The sequence below is a fragment of the Hippocampus guttulatus genome, chromosome 17 (genome assembly GCF_054856545.1).
Source record: "Hippocampus guttulatus isolate MCC_2025c chromosome 17, RoL_Hgut_1.0, whole genome shotgun sequence".
Taxonomy (NCBI): domain Eukaryota; kingdom Metazoa; phylum Chordata; class Actinopteri; order Syngnathiformes; family Syngnathidae; genus Hippocampus; species Hippocampus guttulatus.
The window spans coordinates 10,584,163-10,611,191 of record NC_141277.1 but is presented as its reverse complement, the minus strand read 5'-3'; the positions used below and the strand labels follow the sequence as shown (position 1 = coordinate 10,611,191).

General features: G+C 43.1%; 1 protein-coding gene across 1 annotated transcript; it reads left to right on the top strand.

The window, feature by feature from the left end:
• The first annotated feature begins 414 nt into the window (after positions 1-414).
• lpar1 (lysophosphatidic acid receptor 1) lies at positions 415-26,745 on the top strand. Its single transcript, XM_086135474.1, has 3 exons — positions 415-710; positions 12,281-13,035; positions 22,012-26,745. Exons 2-3 carry the CDS (start codon positions 12,297-12,299, stop codon positions 22,326-22,328), a joined length of 1,056 nt encoding a protein of 351 aa, XP_085991600.1. The 5' UTR covers positions 415-710; positions 12,281-12,296; the 3' UTR covers positions 22,329-26,745.
• Positions 26,746-27,029: the final 284 nt, after the last annotated feature.

Below are 27,029 nucleotides of genomic sequence, written 5' to 3'. Positions count from 1 at the left end.
TGTATGGCTTTTTCTAAAGCGCCACGTGACTCCTAATTTATTGATCGAATCAGTTCTGCTCAGCATTAAAAACTGAAGCATACAGGGGAAATAGCACATTCCCAAACAGTTTGGGGCAAACGCTCACATTTTTGTTCGGTTGCGCACATGCAGCAAACTCCAGCGCCTCACATGACGTCACGTACACACGCACGCGGACCCATAGTGCAAAATGACGGCGAAATCTAGTTTTGTATATTGTTGTTCAATCAACAAAACTAGATTTCGCCGTCATTTTCCACAGTGGCTCCGCGTGCGTGTGTACGTGACGTCATGAGCAGAAATCAAGGTCCCTTCCTGGCGCGTGCACGCATCGAGGAGCGAGAGAGAGAGAGAGAGAGAGAGAGAGAGAGAGAGACGCAGTGAGAGCGGCGCGCCAGGCACCAGGAGGAGAGCATCTAGCGACTTCATGTTGGAAGGAGAACTGCAACTTTCCGCAGAGGAAAAAAAAAAGTGTTGCGTATTTATTTGGACATACAATGCGACTGCCCGGCTTCATGTTGGATTTTGACACCTCACCACTTTGACAGGAGTGCAGCCCGAGTCTGTATGCTCTGTTGGAGGAATTTCAGGATTTCCCGAGTCAAACGTTTTGGTCTGGACATCTAGGAAGCCACTCGGGAAGTATACAAAACCATCTTTTTACTCCTCTCTCTCTGGGAACATACATTGTAAGTATAACATACTTCTTACTGGAGTAATTATAAATTCACTTAATTGACAAAGCAGGGAAAAAAGTGGATTGTGTTATGAGCGTCAGCGCCTCTGTTTATGCATGCGGGTATTTTTACATAAGCATACCTGCCACGTAGACGTGCTTGACAAAGTATTTGTTTCTGGCAATCGATTGTTTGATCATGGCATTAGCAGATGCCTCAATGTGCCTGCCTTCTGCTCCGTTATTGGGATTGATAAAGGGAAAGGGGCACAAGCAGCGAGGATCTGACTGCGCCATGGAGGTTGGGAGCTTCAGCTTGGAATCAGATAACTGGTCTTAATCACTCAAACATGTATGTCAGCCTGGTTTCAGTCCGATGTTATAAATTTAACCCCTCCCCTTCCCCGCCCCGAACTTTTTTTTTAATTACTTTTTTTTTTAACCGCCTAGGTCATCATCAATCAAGATGACACTTTGCGAGGAAAAAATAAGGTTGTCTTAGTGGAGCTGTTTAAATCCAAATTTCTGTCAACAATCTCCATCATCTTTGCAGCTGGATCTCAGCATCAAGCGGACACACCTTTGCATAGACAAGTCAAACTAGGCAAATTAACGTGTGTGTGTGTGTGTGTCTGTCTGTGTGTCAGCAGGGCACTGTTTACTTACCATTTATGATCACAACCCTCTGGGGGTCTTTGATGTGATGGCAGAGTGTGAAAAGCATTTACACTTTAGCTCGGGGTGAGGGTCAGTGCTTTTTCAAGATGTTTTAATTATGGAGACCCCCTCCACCTTCCCAACCTTCCTCACACTTGTAATGTCAACATTGATTTGCTGGCTGCGGCCCGTTTGCCCTATTCTAAATTGTTATTGAATTAAATGAAAAGACTATGTGGGTGATTCACTCCATTCAACTACCAAAAGGTCACAATCATACTTTTCTTTAGCTTAAACTGTGAAAACAGATAACAGAGACTTGACTCGTGATAATGCATCCTTTGCGGTAATTTGACCTTGTTATAAATATTGGCTGTATACCGTCAATGATTTTGTGTAATTCAGCTTTATTATGTTATCATGACCGCTTGAGTGGATACACACTATATCACCATGGATGTAACAGACCGGCGCTCAAAATATGATGGGAGGTTTGTTCTCAGGGGCTTACCGGTTTCCTCGGGAACGAGAGAAGCTGCACAGACGTTATTTTGACTTGAAAGAGTCGCGCCAATTGAAGAGTCATATGTTCAAAGAAAAGCAAAAGTGACGGGAGCATTTCATGTCTCTGACTTCCGACTCACACTGTCGATGTCGGACAAACAAAAGGCCCTCGCAAAGACTTATTGTCTGTATTATGTTTCCTGACATGAGCTCAGACATCCGTCGAGAAAAAGAAAGTGGGTCCTTGAAACATCTGTGTTGTGATTATTCCAAGCCTCCTCCTCCTTGCATTCCACCCATTCTTCATCTCAAAGTGCAGATTGCTTTTCACATTCGTGCAGGTAGTACACAACTTGTATTTCTTGGCCTTTTTCTGTTACAAAACATCAAAACAAAAGCAAGCAAGTTGTGGAACCAGACGTGTGTTCCACGATATAGAGAGAGATCTTGAAAAAATTACCGTAGTGTACCTGAGCAGGCCTGCGCTGAGTATTTTGTTGGCGACAGTATCCAATTCTGAAGCAAATAAATTTCAATTGATCTTCACGTAAAATATTTTGAAAGTCAACCAGATCAAACTTGGACCAGCTTCACAGAATGGATTTGGGGGGGGGGGGGGGGGGCAAACTTTGGTTGACATTGGATCAGCCAGTGACTTCAATGAGCTTTTTTTTGTAAAACCTTCGGATCCTGAATGGCATGTTCGTTCTTTTCTCATCATTCCTAAAATATACACAACACACTCTTCAGATAGCAACAGTGTTTTCCTCACCAGTAAACAACATTTTTTTTTCCCAAATTACTTTCCAACAGCCTGCGGAATGTCATCATACACATTTAGAAGCTGACCGATGGCACGTCTGCTCAAAGGAGACTTGTTCCGATGGAAAATGTTGACTTGCGTGGCATTGTTGGATGAGCATTACAAAGATGTGCTTTAACCCTTACATGCACCCTGTCACCTGACAGCATGATAAACTGTCCACTGTAGTAACCGCTGTCCCTGAAAGGGTTTCAAGGTAGAAAGTAGTTTTTTTATTTTATTTTGTTGACGGATTGGGTGGATAGTTCAAATGGGTTAAAAAAATGGTGTGTACATGATGCTCCCATATTGTACCTGCACTTAGACTGTGGCAAACTTTAAGAACTTTAAGAACTTTATCCTCGGCCAATTTGGTGCTTTTCTGCTTTCTACCACTCACAAATTCCAAATTCATCTTTGTGGTGTTCAAACAAGTTTGGAAAAGATCCAGCTGCAATCACAATGAGGCAGTTTTGTTCCATAAGTGTATACATTCTCATTTATGATTCCGACAGTCACAACTGGGTAGGTTAATCATAAAATACAACGATCTGCATCTTGGATTTGAAGTATGTTCTAACATCATTGTGATTATTAGTTTGCCTGCAAGAACCGAGATGCTCCTCGAAGCCTTTCCTGAATGTGGTGTTCCTTAAAAGGGGAGCACTGGTTTACTGTTTAGCACATAATGATTGGAAGCAGACCAAGAAAGCACTCCAGTGCCTTCAACCTCTGTCCCTTTAGTGGTCCGGCGAAAGCGCTTGAGAGACACTTGCTGTAAAGTGCTTTAAAAAAAAGCCTTTTAGAAAATCCCATCCTTGTGCCTGTTGAAGAGATGCGACGAAGTACTTTGTGATGTGCTTGCTTGCCCTCAGTCTGCACTCCAACACGAAAAACCCATGTTGACTGACAGACCGGCTGAGGTGAGCTAATTGGACCAGCTAGCCAGGAAAATTCCATGGCCAGTTCCTGACAAGAAGACCCTGCTTGTCTTCTATTTGCAGTTCATTTTTGCAAAGTTAGTCTGAAAGGTGTAAACTCGCCCTAAAGCTGACACATACGGTGGAGTTTATCTTGTTAAAATGGCGGGAGATGCTGAGTTGTCACAATGTGGCCATTTAAAATGGAAACAATGCAGATGGCTTCGGCCGTTTGTCAGTCTAACTGGCAATTAGGGTATGACTCTGCGTCAAGGGGAGGACACTCGCTATCGTACTATCTTGCTACGGGGAGTTTTTTCGACAATGACAACCTCCATATTTCATCTAGGGTCTGCGCAGCGTCGAGCTTTCACTCCTTTTGCTTTGCAATCGTAAATCAGAATGCTCGTGTGTAGCGTTTGGAAACTCGTCTGGTGGAATGACAGGCATGCTTTGGGAAATGCTTACTGGCATCTCAATTTCTTTAGGGGGAAATTAATGTTTGTTTGTTTGTTTTTTCGATGCTGTCTTATTTGGAATTTGAGCATCCTCCTCCAAAAGTCCGGCTTAGATGGCAGTGTTGTACCTAATTGATATTGGCACATTATTTGTTGCTTTGTAGGATTTCAATGATGAACATTGTGAAAATGACTACAAAATAGAGTTTTATGGCATATTATCTAGAACAGCGGTCGGCAACCTGCGGCTCAGGAGCCGCATGTGGCTCTTTTATCCTTAAGTTGCGGCCCTGCATGGCTTGGGAAAATAAATGTGTCCGGTTGAAGTCAATGTTATTTGTCTCAAAAACCTGTATCGCTTCTGTTATGGTCTCTGAATGTACACTAGATGGCAGTGTTGGAGAGTAGAGAAATTCTGTTATGGCGACTATAGTGAATTGTACGAACTTGTGTTGTGCTGTTAAAAGCTTGTTAGGAAAATGCAGTGTTTGGCCACGGGCTGGCCTTGTTACTTTGCTTCCCGACACCACAACTTCTTTCTTCAGACCTTGTGCAATTTAGGTGAGCAGCGAGCGTTTGACGTGTCAGCAGGCAAATTTGACTGCCGGCACCAAAACTGCACTGTATCGCAATAATTTTATTTGTGTTTGTTTGTTTATTTGTTTAATTGTAGTTCTGAATTGTAAGATTCTTGTTTATATTGATTGGTTATTTATCCATTTTTCCATCCATTTTCTGATCCGCTTTATCCTCACAAGAGTCGCGGAACATTTAATGATGGCGGATTCATTTGCATTTACCTCTGATGAAAGATGTTCACCAGTATGCCGAATTTGTGGTGGACAACTGGCCAGCAATAAAAGGTCAAATATAGAAAGACATTTCCAAAATAAACACACAGCCTTTGCTGAAAAATATCCGGAGTGAGAAGAGAGAAAAAAAAACTTATTTCAGAACTGATGCCAAAGGCTGATCTGAATAAAAATCTATTCAAAAGTTGGATGAAGTCTGCAAATTTAACTACCTACCTGCAAATGTTTTGGCTGCTCGCGAAATAGCCATTTATGGGACACTTTCACAGACGGAGAATATATGAAAGAGTCATTCATTAAGATTTCGTAAGCGAACACAGTATTATACAAGTGTGAGATTTATAGATAGATAGCTAGATTGATAGATAAAGCCTGATATCATCGAAACCAGGTCGACATGGCTCTTTGAGTATAAAAGGTTGCCGACCCCTGATCTCGAAGTTTCGGCCACGGCATGTTGCCACAAAAATAGTTTAATTCGAAAGAAGCATTGTCATGTTGAAACTTGCCTGAAATTCCCATGAGGCTGCGTTCACTTACTTTGCACGCCAGCTTTGTGTTGTGTTATCATGGGAAATTTTGCAAACAATGCAAAAGCAGCACTTTTACCCCCAACGTGATTCTTTCATTGGCTCAAATCCATCACATTGTGTTGTCATGGGGCAACAATGGCAGGGTTGTTGATTGTGGTTCTTTACGTGCCCTTTTCTGCGATGGGAGAGTGGCAAACTGAAAACGTGATGAAATGCATGGAGGGCAGTTTTAATCTTAATCTGGTTGAGAAAGACTGAACGTTTTCTGTGTGTTATAAGCCCCTGGGAATCAATCAATGCAAGAGGAGATCAGAAAGAATGCTGTTGAGCACTTTTTTAGGAGGGTTGAAAACTGGGAGGTCTGAATTAAAACATCTTGTCCCCACAAGTGACATTAAGAAAATTGAGTGAGGATGTGAAGTTCAGTCCACGCAACCCTTGCTGAACCCAACAGCACATGCTTGTTCTAGTCCAAATGTCTTCAAGAAAAGCTTGGCTTTATAGTTTCATGGGTTTCTGTTATGTCGCAGTGGTTGTTAATAACAGCTTGGCCTGAAAACTTTCAGTACGTTAGCAAGTTGATCACAGAAGCAAAAAAAAAAAGTGGGGATGCAAAATGAAAGGCTTCGTCGTTGGCTTCTCCAAACCCCCATCGCTCAGATTGCGGCTGTCACGATAGGATTTTCCAAGTTCTCATCTTTGAAAAAAAAAAAAAAAAAGTGAAGCTAAATTAAAGGGTGTACATAATTTATGTGTGACCGTGGAAGCTGTTGAGAAATTAGACAAAACCGTTCGTGACTCTGGAAAAAACAGAAGCAAATGTTCATTTCACAAACTAACTTTTCGACAAGTTTCCTGCTGTGATCGTTCCTCGATGTATTAATGTAAAACAGACATGTGCATTTTTACACGCTTTTGTCTGAACAAAATGTGGCATGCTTTCCTCAAAAGACCCCAAGGACCTTTTGATGTTTGGCTCTCTCCTCTTTTACGTTTACGGCGGCCGACTGTTTGCTTCTACTAGCTCAGGCAGAGGTGTGGACGAAGAAAGCGAGACCATTATTGCCCTGTCATTGGTCACACCCAAGCGTAGCCCACCCTCGTACTCTTAAATCAACTGCCGTGACACTGAACACAATTAGTCGCGATGACGGAAAATCCGTTGTTATAAGACACTGCCGTTGACGATTTTTCAGCTTCACATGGAATCAGACGAAATGTTCTCGACCACATGGGGCTACTCTTCACGCGGGCTATTGAAAGAACCGCATGTCGATGTCGTCGCTGGCAGACGTAGTCAGAGGTCATCGTACGACGACGAGCTGCGAATCCCGTCACGGTTGCAAGCATTCACTTCATGACTCACCTCCGACTCTCAATCCATCCCTTGTGCTGAGCTCTGCCACTAATCAGCAGAGCCTATGTGCGAGCGTGAGGGTGTATGCGTGTGGTTTACGTGTGCTCGGTTTGGGAGAAAATCGGAGAATGAAAAGCCTGTATGTATGTACTGTATGTGTGTGTCAGTGTTTGTGTGTACTCGGGGGTTGTTAGACGTCGCCGTTTCTTGGCTTTCTAGAGTGGGGGGAATGTGAACAATGTGCGCATTGTGTGGAGGGCCGAGTTGGGGGGGGGGGCTTTAGGAGGGGGGTGTGTCACGGAGTAGCAGAGGGGGAGAAGGAGGAAACACAAGGAGAAAGTTAAATACAAGGGAGGAGATTGACATAAGGAGTGTGTCATGCTGAGGTTAATGGTATAAAGAGTACACGGTGGCAACCTATGAGAGAAGTTGGGGACTCGAAGGGTCTGTTTGGAAGACGACGACCTGGTAAAAGTAGAAGTGAAGCTTGATTTAAAGCACTCCACTCTCATGGTTCAGAAAATAAATGCCTGATCTGTAACATCCGTGCCAGGCCACGAACTTGCCAACGTCTCTGTTTCGGGGTCATACCCTAACCGAGTTTAAAAACCTTGTCTCAGCATAGATGTGAGATTAATATCGGTCTTTGAATCATCTCTCATCTGTCTTCTGAAAAGCAAAAACAGAAAAAAAAGCAACATTATGGGACCGCCCCCGAGGTGACAACGTAAACAAGAAGTGAGGAGAGCCTTCGCAGATGGGAGCACAAGGTTACACAAACCAGAACAAATGAAGGCAAAAGGCTGAGGATACATCAAGGGAAGAGAGTCAGTGAAAGATTGAAGACATATGCTTAGAATTCTCAGTTGCACTTGTCATGCATACAGTTCGTTGTCCGCTCGGTGACAAAATGGCCGAGGTGAAATTCACAGATTCGACTCGCGGTTAAAGGTGCAACTCTAACAGGATGCAAAGAAAACTTGAGGTAGAGCTGTCAACTGACAAGACTTGATCCAGGTGTGCCGTGTGCATCCCTCACCCAAGCTAGTCATAAAACAACAACAAAAAAAACAGTGATAATATTTGAAATGCAAATTTTTGGGGTCAGGAAAATAAATGAATTTGAATTTTAATCAAAGCTGATTCACAATCTCTGTTTTAGTTCATCCAAAATGTATTTGATGGCTCACAAATCTTTCCACACGAACGCTGACACTGGACTGTTGCGGGGGGAGAATTCGCCCAAAGGTCTTGGTAGAATTAATGATCAACGTTCAGAGTTGAAGGGGCCACAATTTTTCGTCAGTGCTACTCAGGGTCCGCATTTGAATATGGACAAAATATATGCGTAGTTGCAATGTAACATATTCCATTTTTTGTGATACATTTCTCACTGGATGTATTAAAAAAATCCACTGTTTAACAATGAAGGATTTGAATCAAACAGCAAATAACCCCCTTTTTTTCCAGTGTGTAAAGGGCTTTCTTGCATCAAAATGACCACACAATAACTCATTTTGTGGGGGGCGGGGGGTTGTTTTGTTTTTTTTCCACAAAAATGACCTCACACACTTTTAATTGTATTTAGGTACTTTCCCTTGTTCTATGGTCATGATCACATTGATCACATTTTTCTTCTTTGTCTCTGGCGTCCTTCTGTGGTGATGCCACATACAAAAAAACAACAACAAAAAAAACCAAGGTCTTGTGAGATATGCTGGAGTCTTGTGAGAAACGCATAGGGATCATGTGACGTCATGCACCGTGGCCTTTTGAACTCTGGGGTCTCGTGAGAAGCGGAAAAATGTTCCTCCCCAATTTGGAGTCCCATTTGGAACCGTACAAAATGCCCTGTTTGACTTTCAACATCCACTGTTTCTGATGTTGGACGTGCATGCTTAGAAAGTGACCTCATGCATTTTGTTGGTGGTCCTTTAATTTTCCTCTGTTCGGCATACACGCATAACCCCCCCCCCCCCCCCCCCGCCACACACACACACATTTTAAACCCTCCCTCCCCCCACACAGCAGGACCTTATCACACATTACTAACAAGCATGCAACGAGTGTGTCGACAGACTCGACACACACTTGGGCACAGTGAGCATTTTGTACTCTGTCTTTAACACTTTGGGGTCAGACTCTGCACACACTCACGCACGCTTTTTCCTCGCGTTCTTCTCCGGTTGACTCACGCGAAACACTTGAACATTCAGTTCAATTCACAGTGATTGGTCTGTCTTTTCAGGGTAAAAAGAGCCACCCTGCAATTGTTGCCTTCAAACACACACCCACGGACATACAATGTCACGCTCTCTCACCACAGCCGCCGAGCGTGAATCAAAGTGGAAAGTGCGCTCAGATGTCACTGCCACTTCCTCTTGCACTTCACTCCTGACAACTGGCCTCAGGCATCTTAGAGCTAACTGCTCCCTCCAGATACTTAATGGCCGTAACCCGCAGATGACAAGTGGACGAGATGGGCTTTCATCTGCGGTGGTAGTAGTCATAAATTCCGCCTCATTATGGATCTATCAGGCATGAGGGCTACTGCTGTCACTCAGTCTCTCCTTTCAACGCTTTTAATGGCCAAGCCGCGGCGCTGTCTTGAGGCACCAGTGCAATTGACAGGAAGTTTGGATATTTAAGTACAGTTCCATAAAGTATCCGAAATATATGGATTGTATTGATCTCAGTTGAAGTACTGTACAGGTGTCCCTATTGTCGCGGCCACTCATTTGTTAATGATCAGGAAACAACATCCAACATGCAGGACATGAAATCTGTACTCACAATACATGCCCTATTGTGGTGGTAATATTTGTTGAGTGAATGGAATAGAATTTCACATCCATCCCCTAACCAGACACAGCCGACAGAGCTCCATATTGACCTAAAAGGGAAATTGGACACATAAACAAGCACGAATAAAGTTTATTTCATTGATTAGGAGTCCTTTATTATTATTGGTGGACTGCCATGCCTAACACGCACCCGTTTTGGCTGAGGGATACTGGGATGTGGTATGCTGCCAACATTCCCAGCCAGTACATCGGTCAGTACTGTATTGTCTTTGGCATGAATTATTCCGAATAAGAGAGCTGAAATTGAACATTATTGTGCAATGTGGGCAAGAAAATCCATTCAGGAATTATGTTATGGGCTTAAGCTACCCATAAAAAAATGCACACTCTATGGAGTAACATATAAGGACCTTGAGATTTTTTTGTTTCTTTAGCAGTGAATATGCAACAAACAAGTATTGTATGAGGTCCATCCGTGTCTTTCAACATGGCCTCATTAGCCTGCCTTTTAATGAGTAAAGTATTTACAAAATTGTGTCCAAGGAGGGGGATGGGGTGGACTGACTATTTTGTTTACAGATGAGTGGAGTATAAGAGCGCGAGGATTCCCACCCAAAATTGGGTTATATTCTCCATCCATCCATTTTCTAATCCAGTTATCCTCACTAGGGTCACTGGGTGTGCTGGAGCCTATCCCAGCTGTGTTCGGGCAGTTGGCTGGGGACATCCTGAACTGGTTGCCAGCCAATTGCAGGGCACACATAGATGAACAACCATTCACGCTCACAATGTCATGCAAACTGCACACAGGAAGGCTCGTGCCGGAATCGAACCCTGCACCTCTCCACTGTGAGGCGGACGTACTCACCAGTTTAACCAGTCGACTAACATGCCAGCCAGTTTATATTTTCATTCATTATTTTTGCTTTGTTTAACATTTCACCACATTTAGTCTTATTTAGACACAAATCACATTGTGGTCCTTTCATAAGAGCGACCAAGGGCTTTATTTTCATAGACAACGTATTTGTGCCTGAGCACAAATGCCGATCCTAATTTTTGCGTCAGCGCATGGCTCGTTGCACGTGTTTGCCAATTTGGCAGACCGGTCTCAGCTAAAATGGGTAGGCCCGTTTCAGCAGAAAGGAGTGTTCTCGACAGCTGGTCAAATGAGATGCATTTCATTCATACATATGTGAACAGCGGGCATCAACCCCTCTGAGTCATTGTACTATATTTTGGAAATGCTCTCACTAGGCGGCACAGCTATGGGGTGGTCGTGTGTGTGTGTGTGTGTGTGTTGGGTTCGCTTCGAAATGGGGCCTATAAACGATCCGGAGTAGAAGGCGGTCACCATGTCATGTCCGCCATGTAGATACGCTCATGCACAACTCGCATGCCGCATTTGAAGGCAATAGACCTGCTTTGATTGGCCATGATTGAAGCCAGCTGTGATCACTCCCACAGCAGCGCAGCCTTCCCTCCAACATGGGGTTTAACCAGCCTCAGATCCGCCACGCAAGGTTTACGCCGTTCACAAAAATGGAGCCCTTCGTGGCATCCGTATGGCTTTGTCTTATTCCATGTGGACGCATACACACACACCCATGCGCGATATCTTCCTCCCGTGTTTGTTTGTATGTTCTGTGTATGGGTTCACTCAAAGTGTCCTGTTGCTGTTCCTTAACTTTCTTAGTTTCTGAGTTGTTTTTTTTCTCCCCCAAACAGGAAAACACATTAAACTGTACCAGATGGAGTAAAAGCAGAGTTCCGTCTCATATCACACTTGGGTTTATTCAAATGCACACGACACAGCTCGTAAACAAGCCGTGCTGCTTCTGTAACCTGTTATTTTGTCGACAATAGGAGCTTTGTGTCGCCTGATCTTGAAACTATACAGTACATGGCTGTGCTGTAAACTAAACTAAGCGCCAGTTTACACATTTATCCATGACTGTTTTATCCATGTGAAGTGCATCCATGTTTCCTGCAAGGTTCTGTCATTGCAGTCTAAATCCTAAAAAGTGTTAGGGCGTCTAAGTAAAATGTGACCGCTGAGTCAGTGTTTCATTTATCACTGACAAAGAATTTGCTTTTTATTTTCTTCAATCATATTTCACTGTAGTTGCACGTATACTGTTTCTTGTGTATTGTGGAGGAGTTGAACCAAATTGTTGGGATAGGAAGCAAGATTATAAATGAGTATTAGCTGTCCTTGTTTCAGAAATTTGACTTCTGTGTGCCCCCTTGTAGTTCCCTCCGAGCAACTCTTTGTCTGTGTTGTCCCTCTGTCAGATCTCATTCCATGACTCCAATCCTGAACAATCCCAAAGTGATCCAAATGAAATAAAAATTCTGAGCATTTAAACATGGATTTTCTGCTGATGACATAATTACAAAAGTCAAAAGGTGAAACTCCACAAGGAATATTTACCTTAGACTGATACTTTATTTTCTAGCAATGTTACCGTTCACATACCGTATATTCATGTTGTTATCATTTCATTCTGACATAGCCCCCACTGAACTGACATATACATGGACTGACAAGCATACCTCCAATTCTCTTTTGAACATCCTGTTGTGTATTCGATGGACTTTGCACGTTCTCCTGTGAGGACAGAGGTGGACAATTTTCTCGAGGCAAAAGGTCCTGGCTCCAAACATGCGCCCCTGATATGTTAAATGCACAGAACCAAATTGTCTGTGACTCTTAACGTATCCTCTTCGTTTCAGGAACTATAAAACCGCGATGGATGAGGAGCAGTGCTACTACAATGAGACCATTGCCTTCTTCTACAACCGCAGCGGCAAGTACCTCGCGACTGACTGGAACACGGTCAGTCGGTTGGTGATGGGCCTGGGCATCACAGTCTGCATTTTCATCATGCTGGCCAACCTCCTGGTGATGATCGCCATCTACGTCAACCGGAGATTTCACTTCCCCATCTACTACCTGATGGCTAACTTGGCAGCTGCGGACTTCTTTGCCGGACTGGCCTACTTCTACTTGATGTTCAACACGGGACCAAACACGAGGCGTCTGACTGTTTCGACATGGCTTCTCCGGCAAGGCTTGATTGACACCAGCCTGACAGCCTCTGTGGCAAACCTCCTCGCGATTGCCATCGAGCGCCACATCACAGTATTCCGCATGCAGCTGCACACACGCATGAGCAACCGGCGCGTGGTGGTTGTAATCGTCATCATCTGGACCATGTCCATAGTCATGGGAGCCATTCCGAGTGTGGGCTGGAATTGTATCTGCAGCATCAAATCATGCTCTAACATGGCACCGCTTTATAGCAATTCCTACCTAGTCTTTTGGGCTGTCTTTAACCTGGTGACCTTTGTTGTCATGGTGACGCTCTATGCCCACATCTTTGTCTATGTGCGCCAAAGGACAATGAGGATGTCACGTCACAGCTCCGGACCCCGACGTAACAAAGACACAATGATGTCACTGCTGAAAACCGTGGTGATTGTTTTGGGTAAGCATCCTCCTCCTCGTTCTGTCTGTCGAAAGAAGTTGCTTGTAGGCTGATTTTAAAATTGATTTGGGGACTTCTCTGGAACACTCGATGTTTATTTGAAATGAAATACTGTTGTACACAAGACTTAAATGGGACACGCAGTTCTGTCTTGTGCAGTGGTCACCAACATGGTGCCAGGGGGCAGCAGGTATAGCCACCAAGGACCACATATTGTAAGTGTAGTGTAGTGATTATTTGAAAATGTAATCGTATGCCGAGACCTATAGAACAAAAGTAGTCTAAATTAAGACATTTCTACCTTGTTGCACACTTATTTATAACAGTGAGAAGTCATTCACGTGATCAGTGTCTTTACATTGGTGAATATTATTACGGTATTTATAACATAACTAATGGGAATTTGATTTTTTTTCCAAAAGTGTGTATCTAATTGTTTATCCCTTTACATTAATGATTGTTTTTTTTTTGTTTGTTTTATTTATTTTTTTTTTCAAAAAGCTCGCTAATCGCTAATCCATGATTCAAGTGTGTGAAATAATAAGCTATTTTAAGCTAAATTATTTTTAGTTGCTACACTTGATTAATATTTAGGTCCTCCAATGTTCTTTTAAATGCAACGGTCAACCTAGAATACATTTACAATGTACTGACTAGTTACAGAATGTACTGAATGTGATTTTAACTTCTGGAAGACTCCATCCACCATAGCATATGATAAACTCTTTCAGTGTATGTCCAAAACTCTGTATAATGTACAAGGCGGGCTTTATATCCAATCCCAGTTATTTATGGCTACATTTCTATGCTTTGGCATTGTAAATTGTCAAGGCCTATACTATGATGGGGCCTGGTTTATCTTCCAGCTGAGCAGGGTGTGAAGTCTGACAGTTTTATGTTGGAGCATTCCAGAAAGATATCTCTCCCACTTTGCAAGGTTCCAGGATCCTCCGATTGTGCGATAGTTTATTTAGAAATTGAGTCTTACTTGCCTACAATGCTCTCTAGCAAACTCCAGTGAGCTGAGTGAAAACCGAACTCAAGTGTGAATTGTGGGAAAAAGTGCTTGTTGATACTTTGAAGCAGGATGTGTTTGTCCTTGTAATTTCCCACGTCTATGGGGTATGGACACACCATATTCCATATGCCGAGGCTGAGACTGAGAATATTTACAGAAAAGTCCCACCACGCATTTGTCAATACAACGAGCAGTCGGCCAAGGGCGGGCACAAGGACAGCGTCAAAGCTCCAGTTTGAGAACAGCCTACTGATTCAAACCGATGTAGAAATTCTAATGACTGACCGGTTTTAATGTAACTATAACGCAAAGAAAGAAGAGTCATGCGGTGCGACTCAAGGGGCTTTCTTTTTATAAACACTAAAGTGAGTTCTGACTGTAAGCTGCTTTTTTTGAAAAAAAAATTCTTTTCATTGTTATGGGGGGGTTTTTTCGTACAAAACATTTAATCACATCCATTTGACGCTTGGGTTGTATATGCAAATGTTTTTCTTTCTTCATGATAACCTAGCTGAAGTTGAACTATAATGCTCACAAGTCTTTCCGTCTTGAGAAGAGTTGCCAAACATTACGGTTGAGCTCTGGGTTTTGCAGGTGTTCGTCTTTTTGGGAGAAAGGTCCAGAAATGCTTGACAGTATACCCCTTGGAGATGTCTTGTCATGCTTCTCCCATCTGTTGGCCAGATGATGGCTGTTTCCCTGTCAACTTCCCCCGCTTGTTCCTTTCAGGATGCTGTAAAGTGAACCATGACGGATTTCTGTCTCTGAAGCAATGAAAGAATGGGAACGTAATGGGTCAAAGTTGATTTGGGCACTTAAACACATCTATAAGCGTAGAGACATATGCTGTAGCTTTGCCTTTTCACCGCTCTTTTGGGCTTTATATGGAACTGTGGGACAACGGATTTGCTTCTTTCACATCAACTCTAATGCGGCTGTAATGTTGTCTGGTGGTGGGAACACAAAACCACTTGATTAGTTTAACCACAGACAGATGAGCGTGTATCCTTTATAGAGATAAGCTGATGCAGTCTTACAAAATGAAAACACTCGAACCAATTTTTCAAGACGTTTTGGGAAGAATTTTTTTTTGACACAACTGTGTATAAAATTAGCCAAATTCAGCAAATTCATACATCGTCTTAAACTTGACAATTGGCAGTTTCACTTGAATGGGCACTCTTGCTCAAAGTGGATTCAGCTGCTGGTCTTAATACAACTGGAGGGGGGGGGGGGGGGAACAAGTTGGAGTGACGCCAACATAGATGATTCCTTTCTTGTTTCTCCTCTGAGTCAACAACTGTGTCCAACAAAAGGCTTCATCCATGTGTGTGGTGTGCGCGTCAGGTGTTGGCTCATGCAGTTGGCCCCCCTCTGTGTTTGAATTCTCTTGATTGTCCCAGTGCTGGATGCATGATCAGATTATCGGACCATGTGGCACACACATTTGGTACATGGCACAAGTGTATGAACACAAATGGCATGTAAGCTCTGGCATTACTATTCAAGGGCTTTTGAAGCGTGTCCACTTTCTTATGGAAAGCAGAACCAATCTGACAGGGTGACAAGCCAAACTCTGCCATCCACTGTCAGAGTGGAAACATGTCTGGTATGCAGCTCGCGCAGTCACCTGTTGTGTGTGTGGGGGCATGTATGGCTTGTCTGATTCTTTTTTTTTTTTTTTTTTTTTGCAAGGGATTTCTGTTCACACTGTGGCTTTTCCTAATCAGGCACAATAGTGTCCTTATGGTTTGTGTTTGGGCATCTAAGCATGCCGCAAGTGCTAATTTGCAGCACACTCTGTAATCTCTTTTGAAATGTAGCATTACCGGTTTCCCCCAACATATTTTCCCTTTTGTTTATAAAATAAAGTAATCCTGCAACTTGCGAGCTGTTATTTACTACTAAAATAGCCTAAGTATATTTCAGGAAATTCCTGTACACCGTGCGGCTTTTTTAATCAAGCACAATAGCGTCCTTATGGTTTTGGTTTAAGCGTGTCTAAATCGCTAATTGGCGGATATACGATATAATCTCCTTTGAAATGCATCATTAATGGCTTCCCCCCGACTTGTGAGTTGTTATTCAATCCTGAAAGTATACAAAAGCATGAAAAAGGATGAAAAGCAAATGAAAACCATCATTATCTTGTGATACAACCAAAAATGTCAGTGATATGACAGAAATTTACAATAGCTCTATAATTTGCAAAAGATACATAGATGTAGAATATATATACTGTAATAAAAAAAAATCCATCTCACCCCTCGGGTGGTGTCCGTCCCTCATTAAGCTCGGGTCCTCTACCAGAGGCCAGGAAGCTTGAGGGTTCTGCGCAGTATCCTTGCTGTTCCCAGCACTGCACATTTCTGGACTGAGATGTCCGATGTTGTTCCCGGGATCTGTTGCAACCACTCATCTAGTTTGGGGGTCACTGCCCCGAGTGCTCCGACCACCACAGGCACGACTGTCACCTTTACCTTCCAGGCTCTCTCCAGCTCCTCTCTGAGCCCTTTGTATTTCTCGAGTTTCTCGTGTTCCTTCTTTCTGATGTTTCCATCACTTGGGACCACTACATCCACTACAATGGCTTTCCTCTGCCCTTTATCTATGATCACGATATCTGGTTGGTTCGCCATTACCATCTTGTCAGTCTGGATCTGGAAGTCCCACAGGATCTTCGCTCTGTCATTCTCCACCACCTTCGGAGGTGTTTCCCATTTTGACCTTGGGGTTTCCAGTCCATACTCCGCACAGATGTTTCGGTAGACTATGCCAGCCACCTGGTTATGACGTTCCATGTAGGCTTTCCCTGCCAGCATCTTACAGCCTTGGGTCTTGTCTGGTGTGGTATATCTGTGCCTCAATGGCTCTGGTGCTCAGGGCCTGCTCCTGAGCAGCCAGGATGAGTGCCTCTGTGCTGTCCTTCAGGCCAGCCCTCTCTAGGCACTGATAGGACCTCTTGAGATCAGCCACTTCAGTTATGGTCCGGTGGTACAGCCCGTGTAGGGGCTTGTCCTCCCATGATGGTCCCTCTTCCAGCTCCTCATCCTCTGTTCCCCATTGTCTGAGATGTTCTCTGAGTACGTCATCCGTTGGAGCCTTCTCCTTGATGTATTCATGGAGCTTGGATGTTTCATCCTGGACAGTGGCTCTCACACTCACTAGTCCCCGGCCTCCTTCCTTTCGGCTTGCGTACAGTCTCAGGGTGCTGGATTTGGGATGGAACCCTCCGTGCATGGTTAGGAGCTTTCGGGTCTTAACGTTCGTGGTCTGAATCTCTTCCTTTGGCCACCTTATTATTCCTGCAGGGTATCTGATCACTGGCAGGGCATAGCTGTTTATTGCCCGGGTCTTATTTCACACTGATTTCACACAAAAGTATTATTTGAAACCTCAAAACATTATCCAAGCTGTTGCTAGCGAATCCAAATTTTGGACATTTGCTGTATTTTTGTTACGGTGAAGCAGAAACAATATCTTTCTTCCCATTTGAAAGGGTCACTGTTCTTCCAGCCTTCGGCATGCTTCTCTGAGCATGAGCTCACCGTACTCACACCGCCGGCCTCTTTAACAGTCATGCTGAAGACTTAGCCACCTTTTGTGATTGTATCTAATCGACAGTGTGCATGTGGAGAAAGGGAGAGCAAAAAGAAATCTCTCTTGGGGACAAATAGGAAACCGCAGAGCCATTTCAGTCTGCATAGAGTAATGGTTTCTGCTGACTGCTTTATTTCAATGGCCTCACGGTCGCGACCTCAGATGATTGCTGGCTTAGGAAATCACAGAATGAGATAAACACAGAAAGAGAAGGCTAAAGGGGAAGTCGAGTGAAAGATTTAGAGAGGAAAAAGGCAGATTGCTGGAAGTAAGGCATGACCAAGCTTGGCCAAGGCAAGTTTAAAGAAAGAAATTGAGATGCTGACACTTCATGTGTACAATAGAAAATTGTGAAATGCTATTGAAGACAGAAGAAAAACACAGAGATCTTTTCATGGAATGATTGATAGGGGTGACACATGACAAATTATCCCTTCGAGAAAAATAGCGATGAGGTCAATCAGAAAAATCCGAGACGGGCAACCGTGGTGGTCTCTGGTAAGAAAAAAAGTCAAATAAAATGTGGACAGTAAGTCTTGCGATGCAAGAACTGTCCAAATGTTTCCACATTAATCGGAAATCTGATCACTTCGGTCAATGATGATGTAATCAAGTGCTGGCACGTGTTTGGCAGCGCACGTGTTTATCTTGTGCCCATGTGTGGATTCATGGAAGGATTTGATTCATTTTCTTTTATTCTTCTCTGATCGAAGCCAAAAGAAAAATGATGATCATAATTTGGAAAATGAACACTTTCAAAATAACGAAATGTAGTTTGCAATAATTAAATGATAATTTGTTTCAGCGGCAGGACAAAATTTCAGGCATGCACTGGCTAGTCAGGATGATTAATCTTGACTCATCAATCCAAGTGATCTGATTCAGTTTTAAGTATTTGATTTGTTAAATAATCCAAAGTGCAATGCCCCTGTCCGAATCTGTTGTCGCAAAGGCAGACAAGACCTGGAAGGTTTCAAAACAGTTTTCCAGACATTTCAAGATTTTCCAGTCACTGCAGAGGAGCTGTGTTTATTTACATTTCTCCACGGACAGCCTGCTCTGCTTTTCCACTTTCTTTCCGCTATACTTGACATTGTATAACACTGACAAGGCAAGCGGGTTCACTTTGGTCCGCCCAAAAAACACATATCCCTTCCTTCCATCCACCAAAATGGCTTTTTGGAACGTTGAGTTGGATTCCTGAGGCTGACGCGATGGCCAATTTGCGCCATTGTCCTTCTGAAGAACATTATCCGAAGGTGTTACCAACCAGGATGTAGACTCGCCCAAAGTCTGCTGGGATAAGCTCCAGCTCACCTGCGAGCCCGATGAGGACAAGAGCGATGGAAAATGGATGAATGCCGATGGGATTATGTTTCAATTGCTTTTAAGCCATCTGCTGCTGTCATTTTCGAATTTTTTGTGCTTGCAAGATTTCATTTTTGCTCGTTAGGACTCTGTCTATTTCACCGTGAATACGAGCGATCTCAAGGGTGCCCATTACATTGATCGCGATTGACCGTTAGATCGGGGACTGGTCCCAAGTCGATCGCGAGGGGTGTCGAGGAGAAAAAAACAGACAAACAACCATTTGTGTGTCATTGTGCATGTTAGTAATATATTTTTTCTGTTAATGTTCACTGCACCCAAATCATCCTATCAGTCCTAATTTCCCAAAAAGTATTCAAAAAATGAAATAAAATAAAATAAAGCAGGTAAATCTTGAACCTACGGTGACCTGCGTCACCGGACGTTGTTAGCGCTCAGCAGTCTGAAATTGCAGCTTGTGATCAGAGCTGTTGCGCAATATCTTTTATCGTTATCATTATTCTCATTCAGAGTTTGTTTCGTGTACAATTCACCGATGGCACGGGCAAAGATTTAGGAATCTAGAGGGCCGAGGGAAGCACTTTAAAATGATATGTGTGAGCGATGATAGTTAATGGGCTGCAAAAGTGAGCGGCATGCCTCTGTGTCGGGCTGTTGCTCATCATGGCGTGCGTGTGTATGTGCGTGCGCATGTGTGGTAACGGGTCGATCGCAGGAGGTTGGTTGATCGAAAAGTCGATCTTCGATCCAAAAAGTTTGGCCACCCCTGAGCTAGCTTGATTTACTAAGGCAAAGTGTAACTAAATGTATAATTAGGGGTTAAGATATACTGTACTAATGTTTTACGTTTTACAACTCAAAACAAAAATCATCAGGTGCAGGCGTGGTCTTAAAACACACCAGCTGATTGGTTGCTGGATGTAAGGGAATTCCTCGCGGAGAAGGCAAAATTGATTCAGCTCGTATGAAGTGGCAGTCAGTATGACGTGACTGAAATGTCGTGATACCTTGAACGAAACTAAAGGGGCGTGGCTTGTGAGCCATGTCCAGTCTTCGAGGAATCTTGCACGACCGACGTTCCTGACTTCCCTGTTAGATGTTCTTCTTCCGAAAATGTCGCACCTTCGCCTTTACTTCTGTTTGTCATATCCGATGGCAGGCACTGAAGACTAACATTGAAATGGGTTTCAGACTGATATGATTTAATTACTTTGAGAGAAAACTACTGTGACCATCCATAATATGGATGTTTAAGTTGCAATAGTAATGTTGTTAAGCGTGACACGTTGTTTGTGTGACAGTAAAAGCCATATTTCTTGTTACTCTGATAAAGGAGCTGGATATTTCCTGCGCCAAGGCTTGCGAAGATCAGAGGAGGATGTTGAAAGAAATGATTTAGACAGCTTGGGCGTAAGACATTCTGGAAAACGAACAAACTCCCAACGAGTCAGCCGGCATTGCTGGGAAGTGAGGTCAAGCCCTCTTGCCTTCAGCTGCTGCCTGCAAAAGCCGAACAGATAACAGGCAGAGGGCCTGCCCATCAAGGAGTTTGCTGTACTCATATCTCATCAATCCTTTTTTTAAATTTTTATCCAGCTGTCTCCAGGGGTAAATGTGCTCGCGTTTGGTCCTAGTTCGGACAAATGGCCTCTGTTGATTTAATTCACTGCACTTGACCTTGCCATTCATGCAGAATGACTCAGAGGCCATTGCTCTGCACTATCCATCACACATGTCACCGAAATTCCTCAGGAATTGTACGTGTGTGATGTCAACATGTGAAAGAGCAGTCGCATCATAATTATTTTGCAAGTCTGGGGAAAAACGGATGTCATATACTGTAGAATAATTTTTAAAAAACATAATTTGGGAAATCAGTACTTTGCATTTTTTTCTTCTTTCTTTTCAATGTGTTCCAAATGTTCCTTGGTAGTATTTACAACGTTTTTTATCTGGTGGGTTAACTTATTGTGCACCTGACATGTTTTCTGTATTTGTATTTTAGTCAACCCTTTTTGTCATTGATATGGAACTTTGATTTTAGAAGGTTAGATTTGTTTTATGTCAAAGTATCAGTACATCAGTATTGTCGGTTACAGTTGGACCTTCCTGGGAATTTTTTTTTCTTGTGCAAGTGCATTGAAATGAAGATACTGTAATTTCAGTAGAATTTAATTGATGTCATTTGAGTCTATTTGTTTTGATCAATTAAATACAGAATTTTACAAAGTGTAGCATCACATTACTGTATCGGTGAAAATAATTATTGGATTTGATGAATTTCTGGTCTGCAATTTGGCAATTCTACACTCTCTGGCAACATATCCTAATGCACACCAACAACTCAAAACGGTGACGTTTTTTTTTTCCTTTTTTAATGTCAGCACATCTGCCTCACAGTCAACAGGTTCAGTTTTCGAATCTTGGCTCAGGGCTTCCTGTGTGGAATTTGCATGTTCGCCCTATGCTTGTAGGAGTTTTCTCCAGTTCCTTTGACTTCCTCCCACAAATAAAAAACACATACTTCTTACTTGCCCATAAGTATGAGTGTGAGCCAGGGGTGTCAAACTCATTTTTGCCACATTTTAGTTACCATTTTCCTTGCAGGGCCGTTATGGCTGAAACCATATAAAGAAGTCACAAATAAATGTTAATTCGATTATTGTTTAAGTTACTGTAATGAGGGGTTTGGTAACGAGAAAATGCTTACAGTATCAGTCGTATTTATTACAAATGAGAATTTGAAATTTTGGTAGGGATATTAGCAAGCACCATCTTTGATTTGCTTTCGCGGGCCACATAAGATGATGTGGTGGGCCAGATCTGGCCCATGGACCTTGAGTTTGCCACCTATGGCATTCGTGATTGTTTGTATGTGCGCTAAACTTCATCTCCCCCACGGGACAGCATAGAAAATGGATGCATTTTTGCTTTCAAAGTCACTCATCACTTTTCTCATACATGCTGCCGAAGGTGAAACGTAGCCCGTGTTGCCCCATGTTAAACTAATATTTATCGTGTCTCTCCAGGGGCATTCATCATCTGCTGGACCCCAGGTCTTGTCATCCTTCTCCTTGACGTCTTTTGTGCCAGCTGCAACGTCCTCACCTATGAAAAGTTCTTCCTGCTTCTGGCCGAGTTCAACTCCGCCATGAACCCCATCATCTACTCGTACCGCGATAAGGAGATGAGCGCCACTTTTCGGCAGATCCTGTGCTGCCAGCGGCAGGAGAACGTCAACGGGACGGCAGCAGAGGGGTCCGACCGATCGGCGTCGTCCATCAACCACACGGTGCTCAGCGGCGGCATGCATCACCATCACAACAACGAACACTCGGTGGTATAAAGGCTCGAGGGGTGGCTGAACTCTGCGTGAAAGAGAACGACGGGGAGAATGTGGGGAAGCCGTATGTCAAGCGACTCCAAACGTGATGTGAAGACACAATCCCATGTAAGGGATTGTGGAAGGAAGATGGACGCTTTAATGGTGGATGACAGGAGAGCACTAATTCTGAAGGATGACGGGCCATCAGACATCCTCAATGACTCTGAAATGCTGTTCGTATTTTTCGTTGATGACATATTTTCTATTTGTGTTGAATGTGTTGCTATTGGCAATGCTAATACAAACTGTTGCGTCTGTGAAATTACCAGAATGCCAGTATAACATACGCCCTCTCTTCAGTTTACTCTTAACGTTATATTCTAGTTACTTACCAAGCACAAATGCGCGAAGGCCAAACTTATTGTTTTGATTGTGTTCGTCGTTTATAGGTGATCTCGCAGGATTCGGTAAAACAAAGTTTCGCCCCCTGCTCCTGACTGGAAAGGGTAAAGTCCCATTCACTTGCACTCGCCACCACTTTGGCACCAGTCAGTTCACATCCATCGATTCATTATGTCTAATATCAGCTAGCTAGCCTGCTAGCTAATAAAACGACAGCTACACACCAGTAAGGCTGTCCACTCTTTTGTATTTTTGTGAAACAGTTCGGCCTTGGCAAAAGTCTGCGCCTCACTGAGAGCCGTGAGTGACAAGATTGGTTTTGTCCATTGGGACAAAAAGGGGTTCCATGACATCATCCGTATGTGGTAGGAAGCTATAGCTCAGCGAAACAATAACACTGAAGATTACTTCATCGATTCGATGACTCACCTTTTAAATTGTAACCAGACTGTTTGTCTCATTTTGATTTTCCTCGCCCGTTAGACCTAAATTGACCCACCATGTGAACTTCACTAATCTTACGCAACCATAACTGAAATCAAATTTGGGAATCTCACACTTGATGGTAACAGAGTTCAATACAGTCGAAACATATTTTAACCCTTTCATGCACCCCTGTAACCTGGTAACACGATAAGCTGTCCACTGTAGTGACCGCTATCCCTGAAAAGGTTAAGATACCAAGGAGTATCCAAAAGTGATCAACTGAACCGCTTCAGACTGTCAGCTAACTTGAAAAAAAAATTGAATCAAATAGCTGCAAGAAACCCCACAGCTTGTTTATTTCCCTTCTAAGGAATTAAAGATAACTTGTTCTCGAATGTGACCAAAGAAGGCGAGGAGGTTGTTTAGCAGTTTACCGCATGCAGGCTAAGACCCGCTGTGTTCTACAGAAAAGACGGCGAAGGTCATCTTCTTCGTGTTGTGTTAGCCGAGCGCATGAGACGTGATGACTTGTGTGCCTCTTGGTGTTTTATCTTTTGTTTTTGTGTCCGTGAATCAAAAGAGGCCTCAGGTCACAATAGTGCAAAACAGTCAAAGTATCTCATCGTCAGTGAGATGAATTTAGAGACTCATCCCAAAAAGGAGAACCGTGAAGTGGATTCTGTGAAAGTCTTAAGTTTGAAATCCACAGTATCTGAGGTCCCACAGCCCGCCAGTCCCGATGTTTGATTTCCATTTTAATGAAAGCCCTTTATTTGGGGAAAAGGTCACTCTTATGAGATCACAGTCTGGCTTTGGAAAACAAGAGCTCTGAGCTGTGTGCTCACTTATCCTTTTGACCCGAGATTGAATGTTACACACACAGTATTGTCGAAATCAAGTTGAAGTTTGATGTACATAGATGCATAAGTGATGAATTTTATCTATTGAAATGATTAAAGTCATGGTATGGTTGAGCTTCAGTGTTTACGATACTCCAGCATTTCTACAGGTCACTGACAACAACAACATCAAAAAATCATCTTCAGATTGAAAACTAACAGTTATCCGGACAAGTACAGCTATGTTTATTTGTCCACGGTACTTTGATCGGGCTAAGGTATCCACTGCAGATGGTGCAGCAGATCAAATCGTCTCCACATTTTTTTTTTGTTTTGGTTTTCTACAAGATAATTAGTAAGACAATACTAGCACAATTCTCTGTTAACTAAACAATGATGAGCAGTGTATATGTGTCGCCTTTTTGCAAGCGTACCGAAATGTATCAGTGTGGCGAGTACCCGATTGAAAGATAACTGATATGTGGGATACACAAAAGTTCTTAACACACCAAACAGAATTGGACTGCTTTGTGGAAACGGGAGGCCTTTTATCGCGCTCCTACACAAGTCACTTCACCGACAGCCATTTGTTTAGAAGGATTTTTTGTCATCTGGGTGTCTGTACACTGTAAAACGTGGGAAAAAAAAGACACGGAATATTATCGATCATTAAATCTTACTCAACATTTGAAGAAGTGTAAGTGAGTGCCCTATTTAAAAATACTGTTGACTTGCTCTGAATTTTAGCAGTTTCCCTTAAACACTACATGGCTGACACTTAATTGATAGCATCCATCCATCCATTTTCAACGCCACTTAATCCTGAAGTGGGCTGCGGGAGTCTATTCCAGTTGATTTTGGACAGAAGGCAGATTACCCTCTGAACTGGACTCCAGCCAGTCACAGGGCACATATAGAGACAAACAACCATTCACACCCACATCCAGATCGTCACTGAGTGGGAATCAACCCCACGCTGCCTGCACACAAATCAGGCAAGTGTACCATTACACCATCAGAGACTCACTTAACCCCTTTCATGTGCACTGTAACCTGATAGCATGATAATCTGTCCACCAGGGATGTCAAACTATTTTTTTGTTGCGGGCCCCTTCAGAGTTATGGCTTCCTTCGGAGGGCCGGTGCAAAATCTCAATGTTATTTATTACCCATGACAATTTGACATTTCGGTACAGAATTCAACAAGAATCATGATAGTTGACACACATGATTTGTTCCCGCGGGCCACATAAAATGACGTGGGGGGCCGGATCTGGCCCCCGGGCCTTGACTTTGACACCTGTGCTGTCCAGTGTAGTAACTGCTGTCCCTCAAAGGGTTAACAGCAGCAAACTCTCCTTACCCCTCTTTTTCTAGTTAAAATGGTGTGGTGCTGTGTCTTTCGTAGAAGTAGTCTGCATGGAAACCAGTTAATTAAAGTGGAGCTGTTGACTGAATACAAAAATCATGGTTTAAATTTGCACATGGTTTCAAACTCAACTGCATTTTCAGATGTATTTAACTCATCCCATTTTTGTATTTCAACTAGATTGGGGAACTGCAGACTTAAATGCAGCATGTGGCAAGGAATGAAGGTTTTGTCTGTGTGTTTGGATTCATGTTGCGCAGAGGTACCACTGTTTGAATCCTGCTTCTGAGTCTTTAAATCAGGACTGTTTTTTATTTTATTTACAATGCAGGCTAACTTTTTTTCTTTCTTTATATTGTTGAGTCTGTATTTTGAGCACTCTATGGAACAGTCTAATTGTAACTCTGACAACAAATACCACTTAACCTTGACTATTCTACCATATTACCACCCGAATTTAAAATGCCTGAATTGAACAGGCACATCATATTTGTAATACATCCCATATCTCCCCATGTACTCATAAATTGCTTGTATTATATCTCACATGGGGTGGCCCGGTGGTCCAGTGGTTAGCGCGTCGACCTCACAGTGCAGAGGTTCAATTCCAGCTCCGGCCTCCCTGTGTGGAATTTTTTAATGTTCTCCCCGGGCCTGCGTGGGTTTTCTCCCGGTACTCCGGTTTCCTCCCACATTCCAAAAACATGCATGGCAGGCTGATTGAACACTCAAAATTGTCCCTAGGTGTGAGTGAGTGCGCGGCTGGTTGTTCGTCTCCGTGTGCCCTGCGATTGGCTGGCAACCGGTTCAGGGTGTCCCCCGCCTACTGCCCCAAGACTGCTGGGATAGGCTCCAGCACCCCCGCGACCCTTGTGAGGATAAGCGGATCGTAAAATGAATGAATATATCTCACATACTCCAGAGGTCAGACGATGGTGTATTGATTTGAAGAGCCACAGACCAAAATTATGCAACTTTGTGTTCCAGCAGCGTGCCACACTTTTTCACTGATCAAAATTGCACATCCCTGGACCTGGCCCTCCATATTTGTTGTTACCAGATATAAAGCACCCTCCATAATTATCGGCACCCATGGTTATGATGTTTTCTTTAGCTTCTAATGACGAAAACCCAACCTTTAAAAGTTGAAGTCTGGGGACTGAGTGGCCATGGGAGAGCTTTGTCTGGTGAACCATTTCTAAAATGTCGGCTCCTGCGCTAAAAATAAACATATTGATTAGAAAGTTTTCAACACTTCTTTACCAGGGGTGGCGATAATTACGGAGAGCACCGTACAGTCAACCAACAGCACACCAGTATGTTTATTGGTTCAGTGAGTTAGTGTGTGTGTTTAAGTGTATAGTATGTGTGTACGGTATATAAATATTGTATTCAAATTGAATCACCAAAGAGATTGTGCTTTCATGTGTACATTTTAACTGCTATATCCTGTTCAAAAGTACTGTAGGAGGTTTTTGTGCCGTGATCTCTTGTGTAATTAATTTCCTGTAGACATTATTGAAGTTATGAACTTGCTTACTTTGTCTGTGCTTTCTGCAGCCTCCCCTTTAAGCGAGCCTGAAAATTCTCTTCAGTAAAACCAGTGATAAATGAATACGAATAATCCAGAGTCCAAGCATGCAAAGTTATGCCTTTGAGAAGCACCTTTATGATCGAATATGTTCA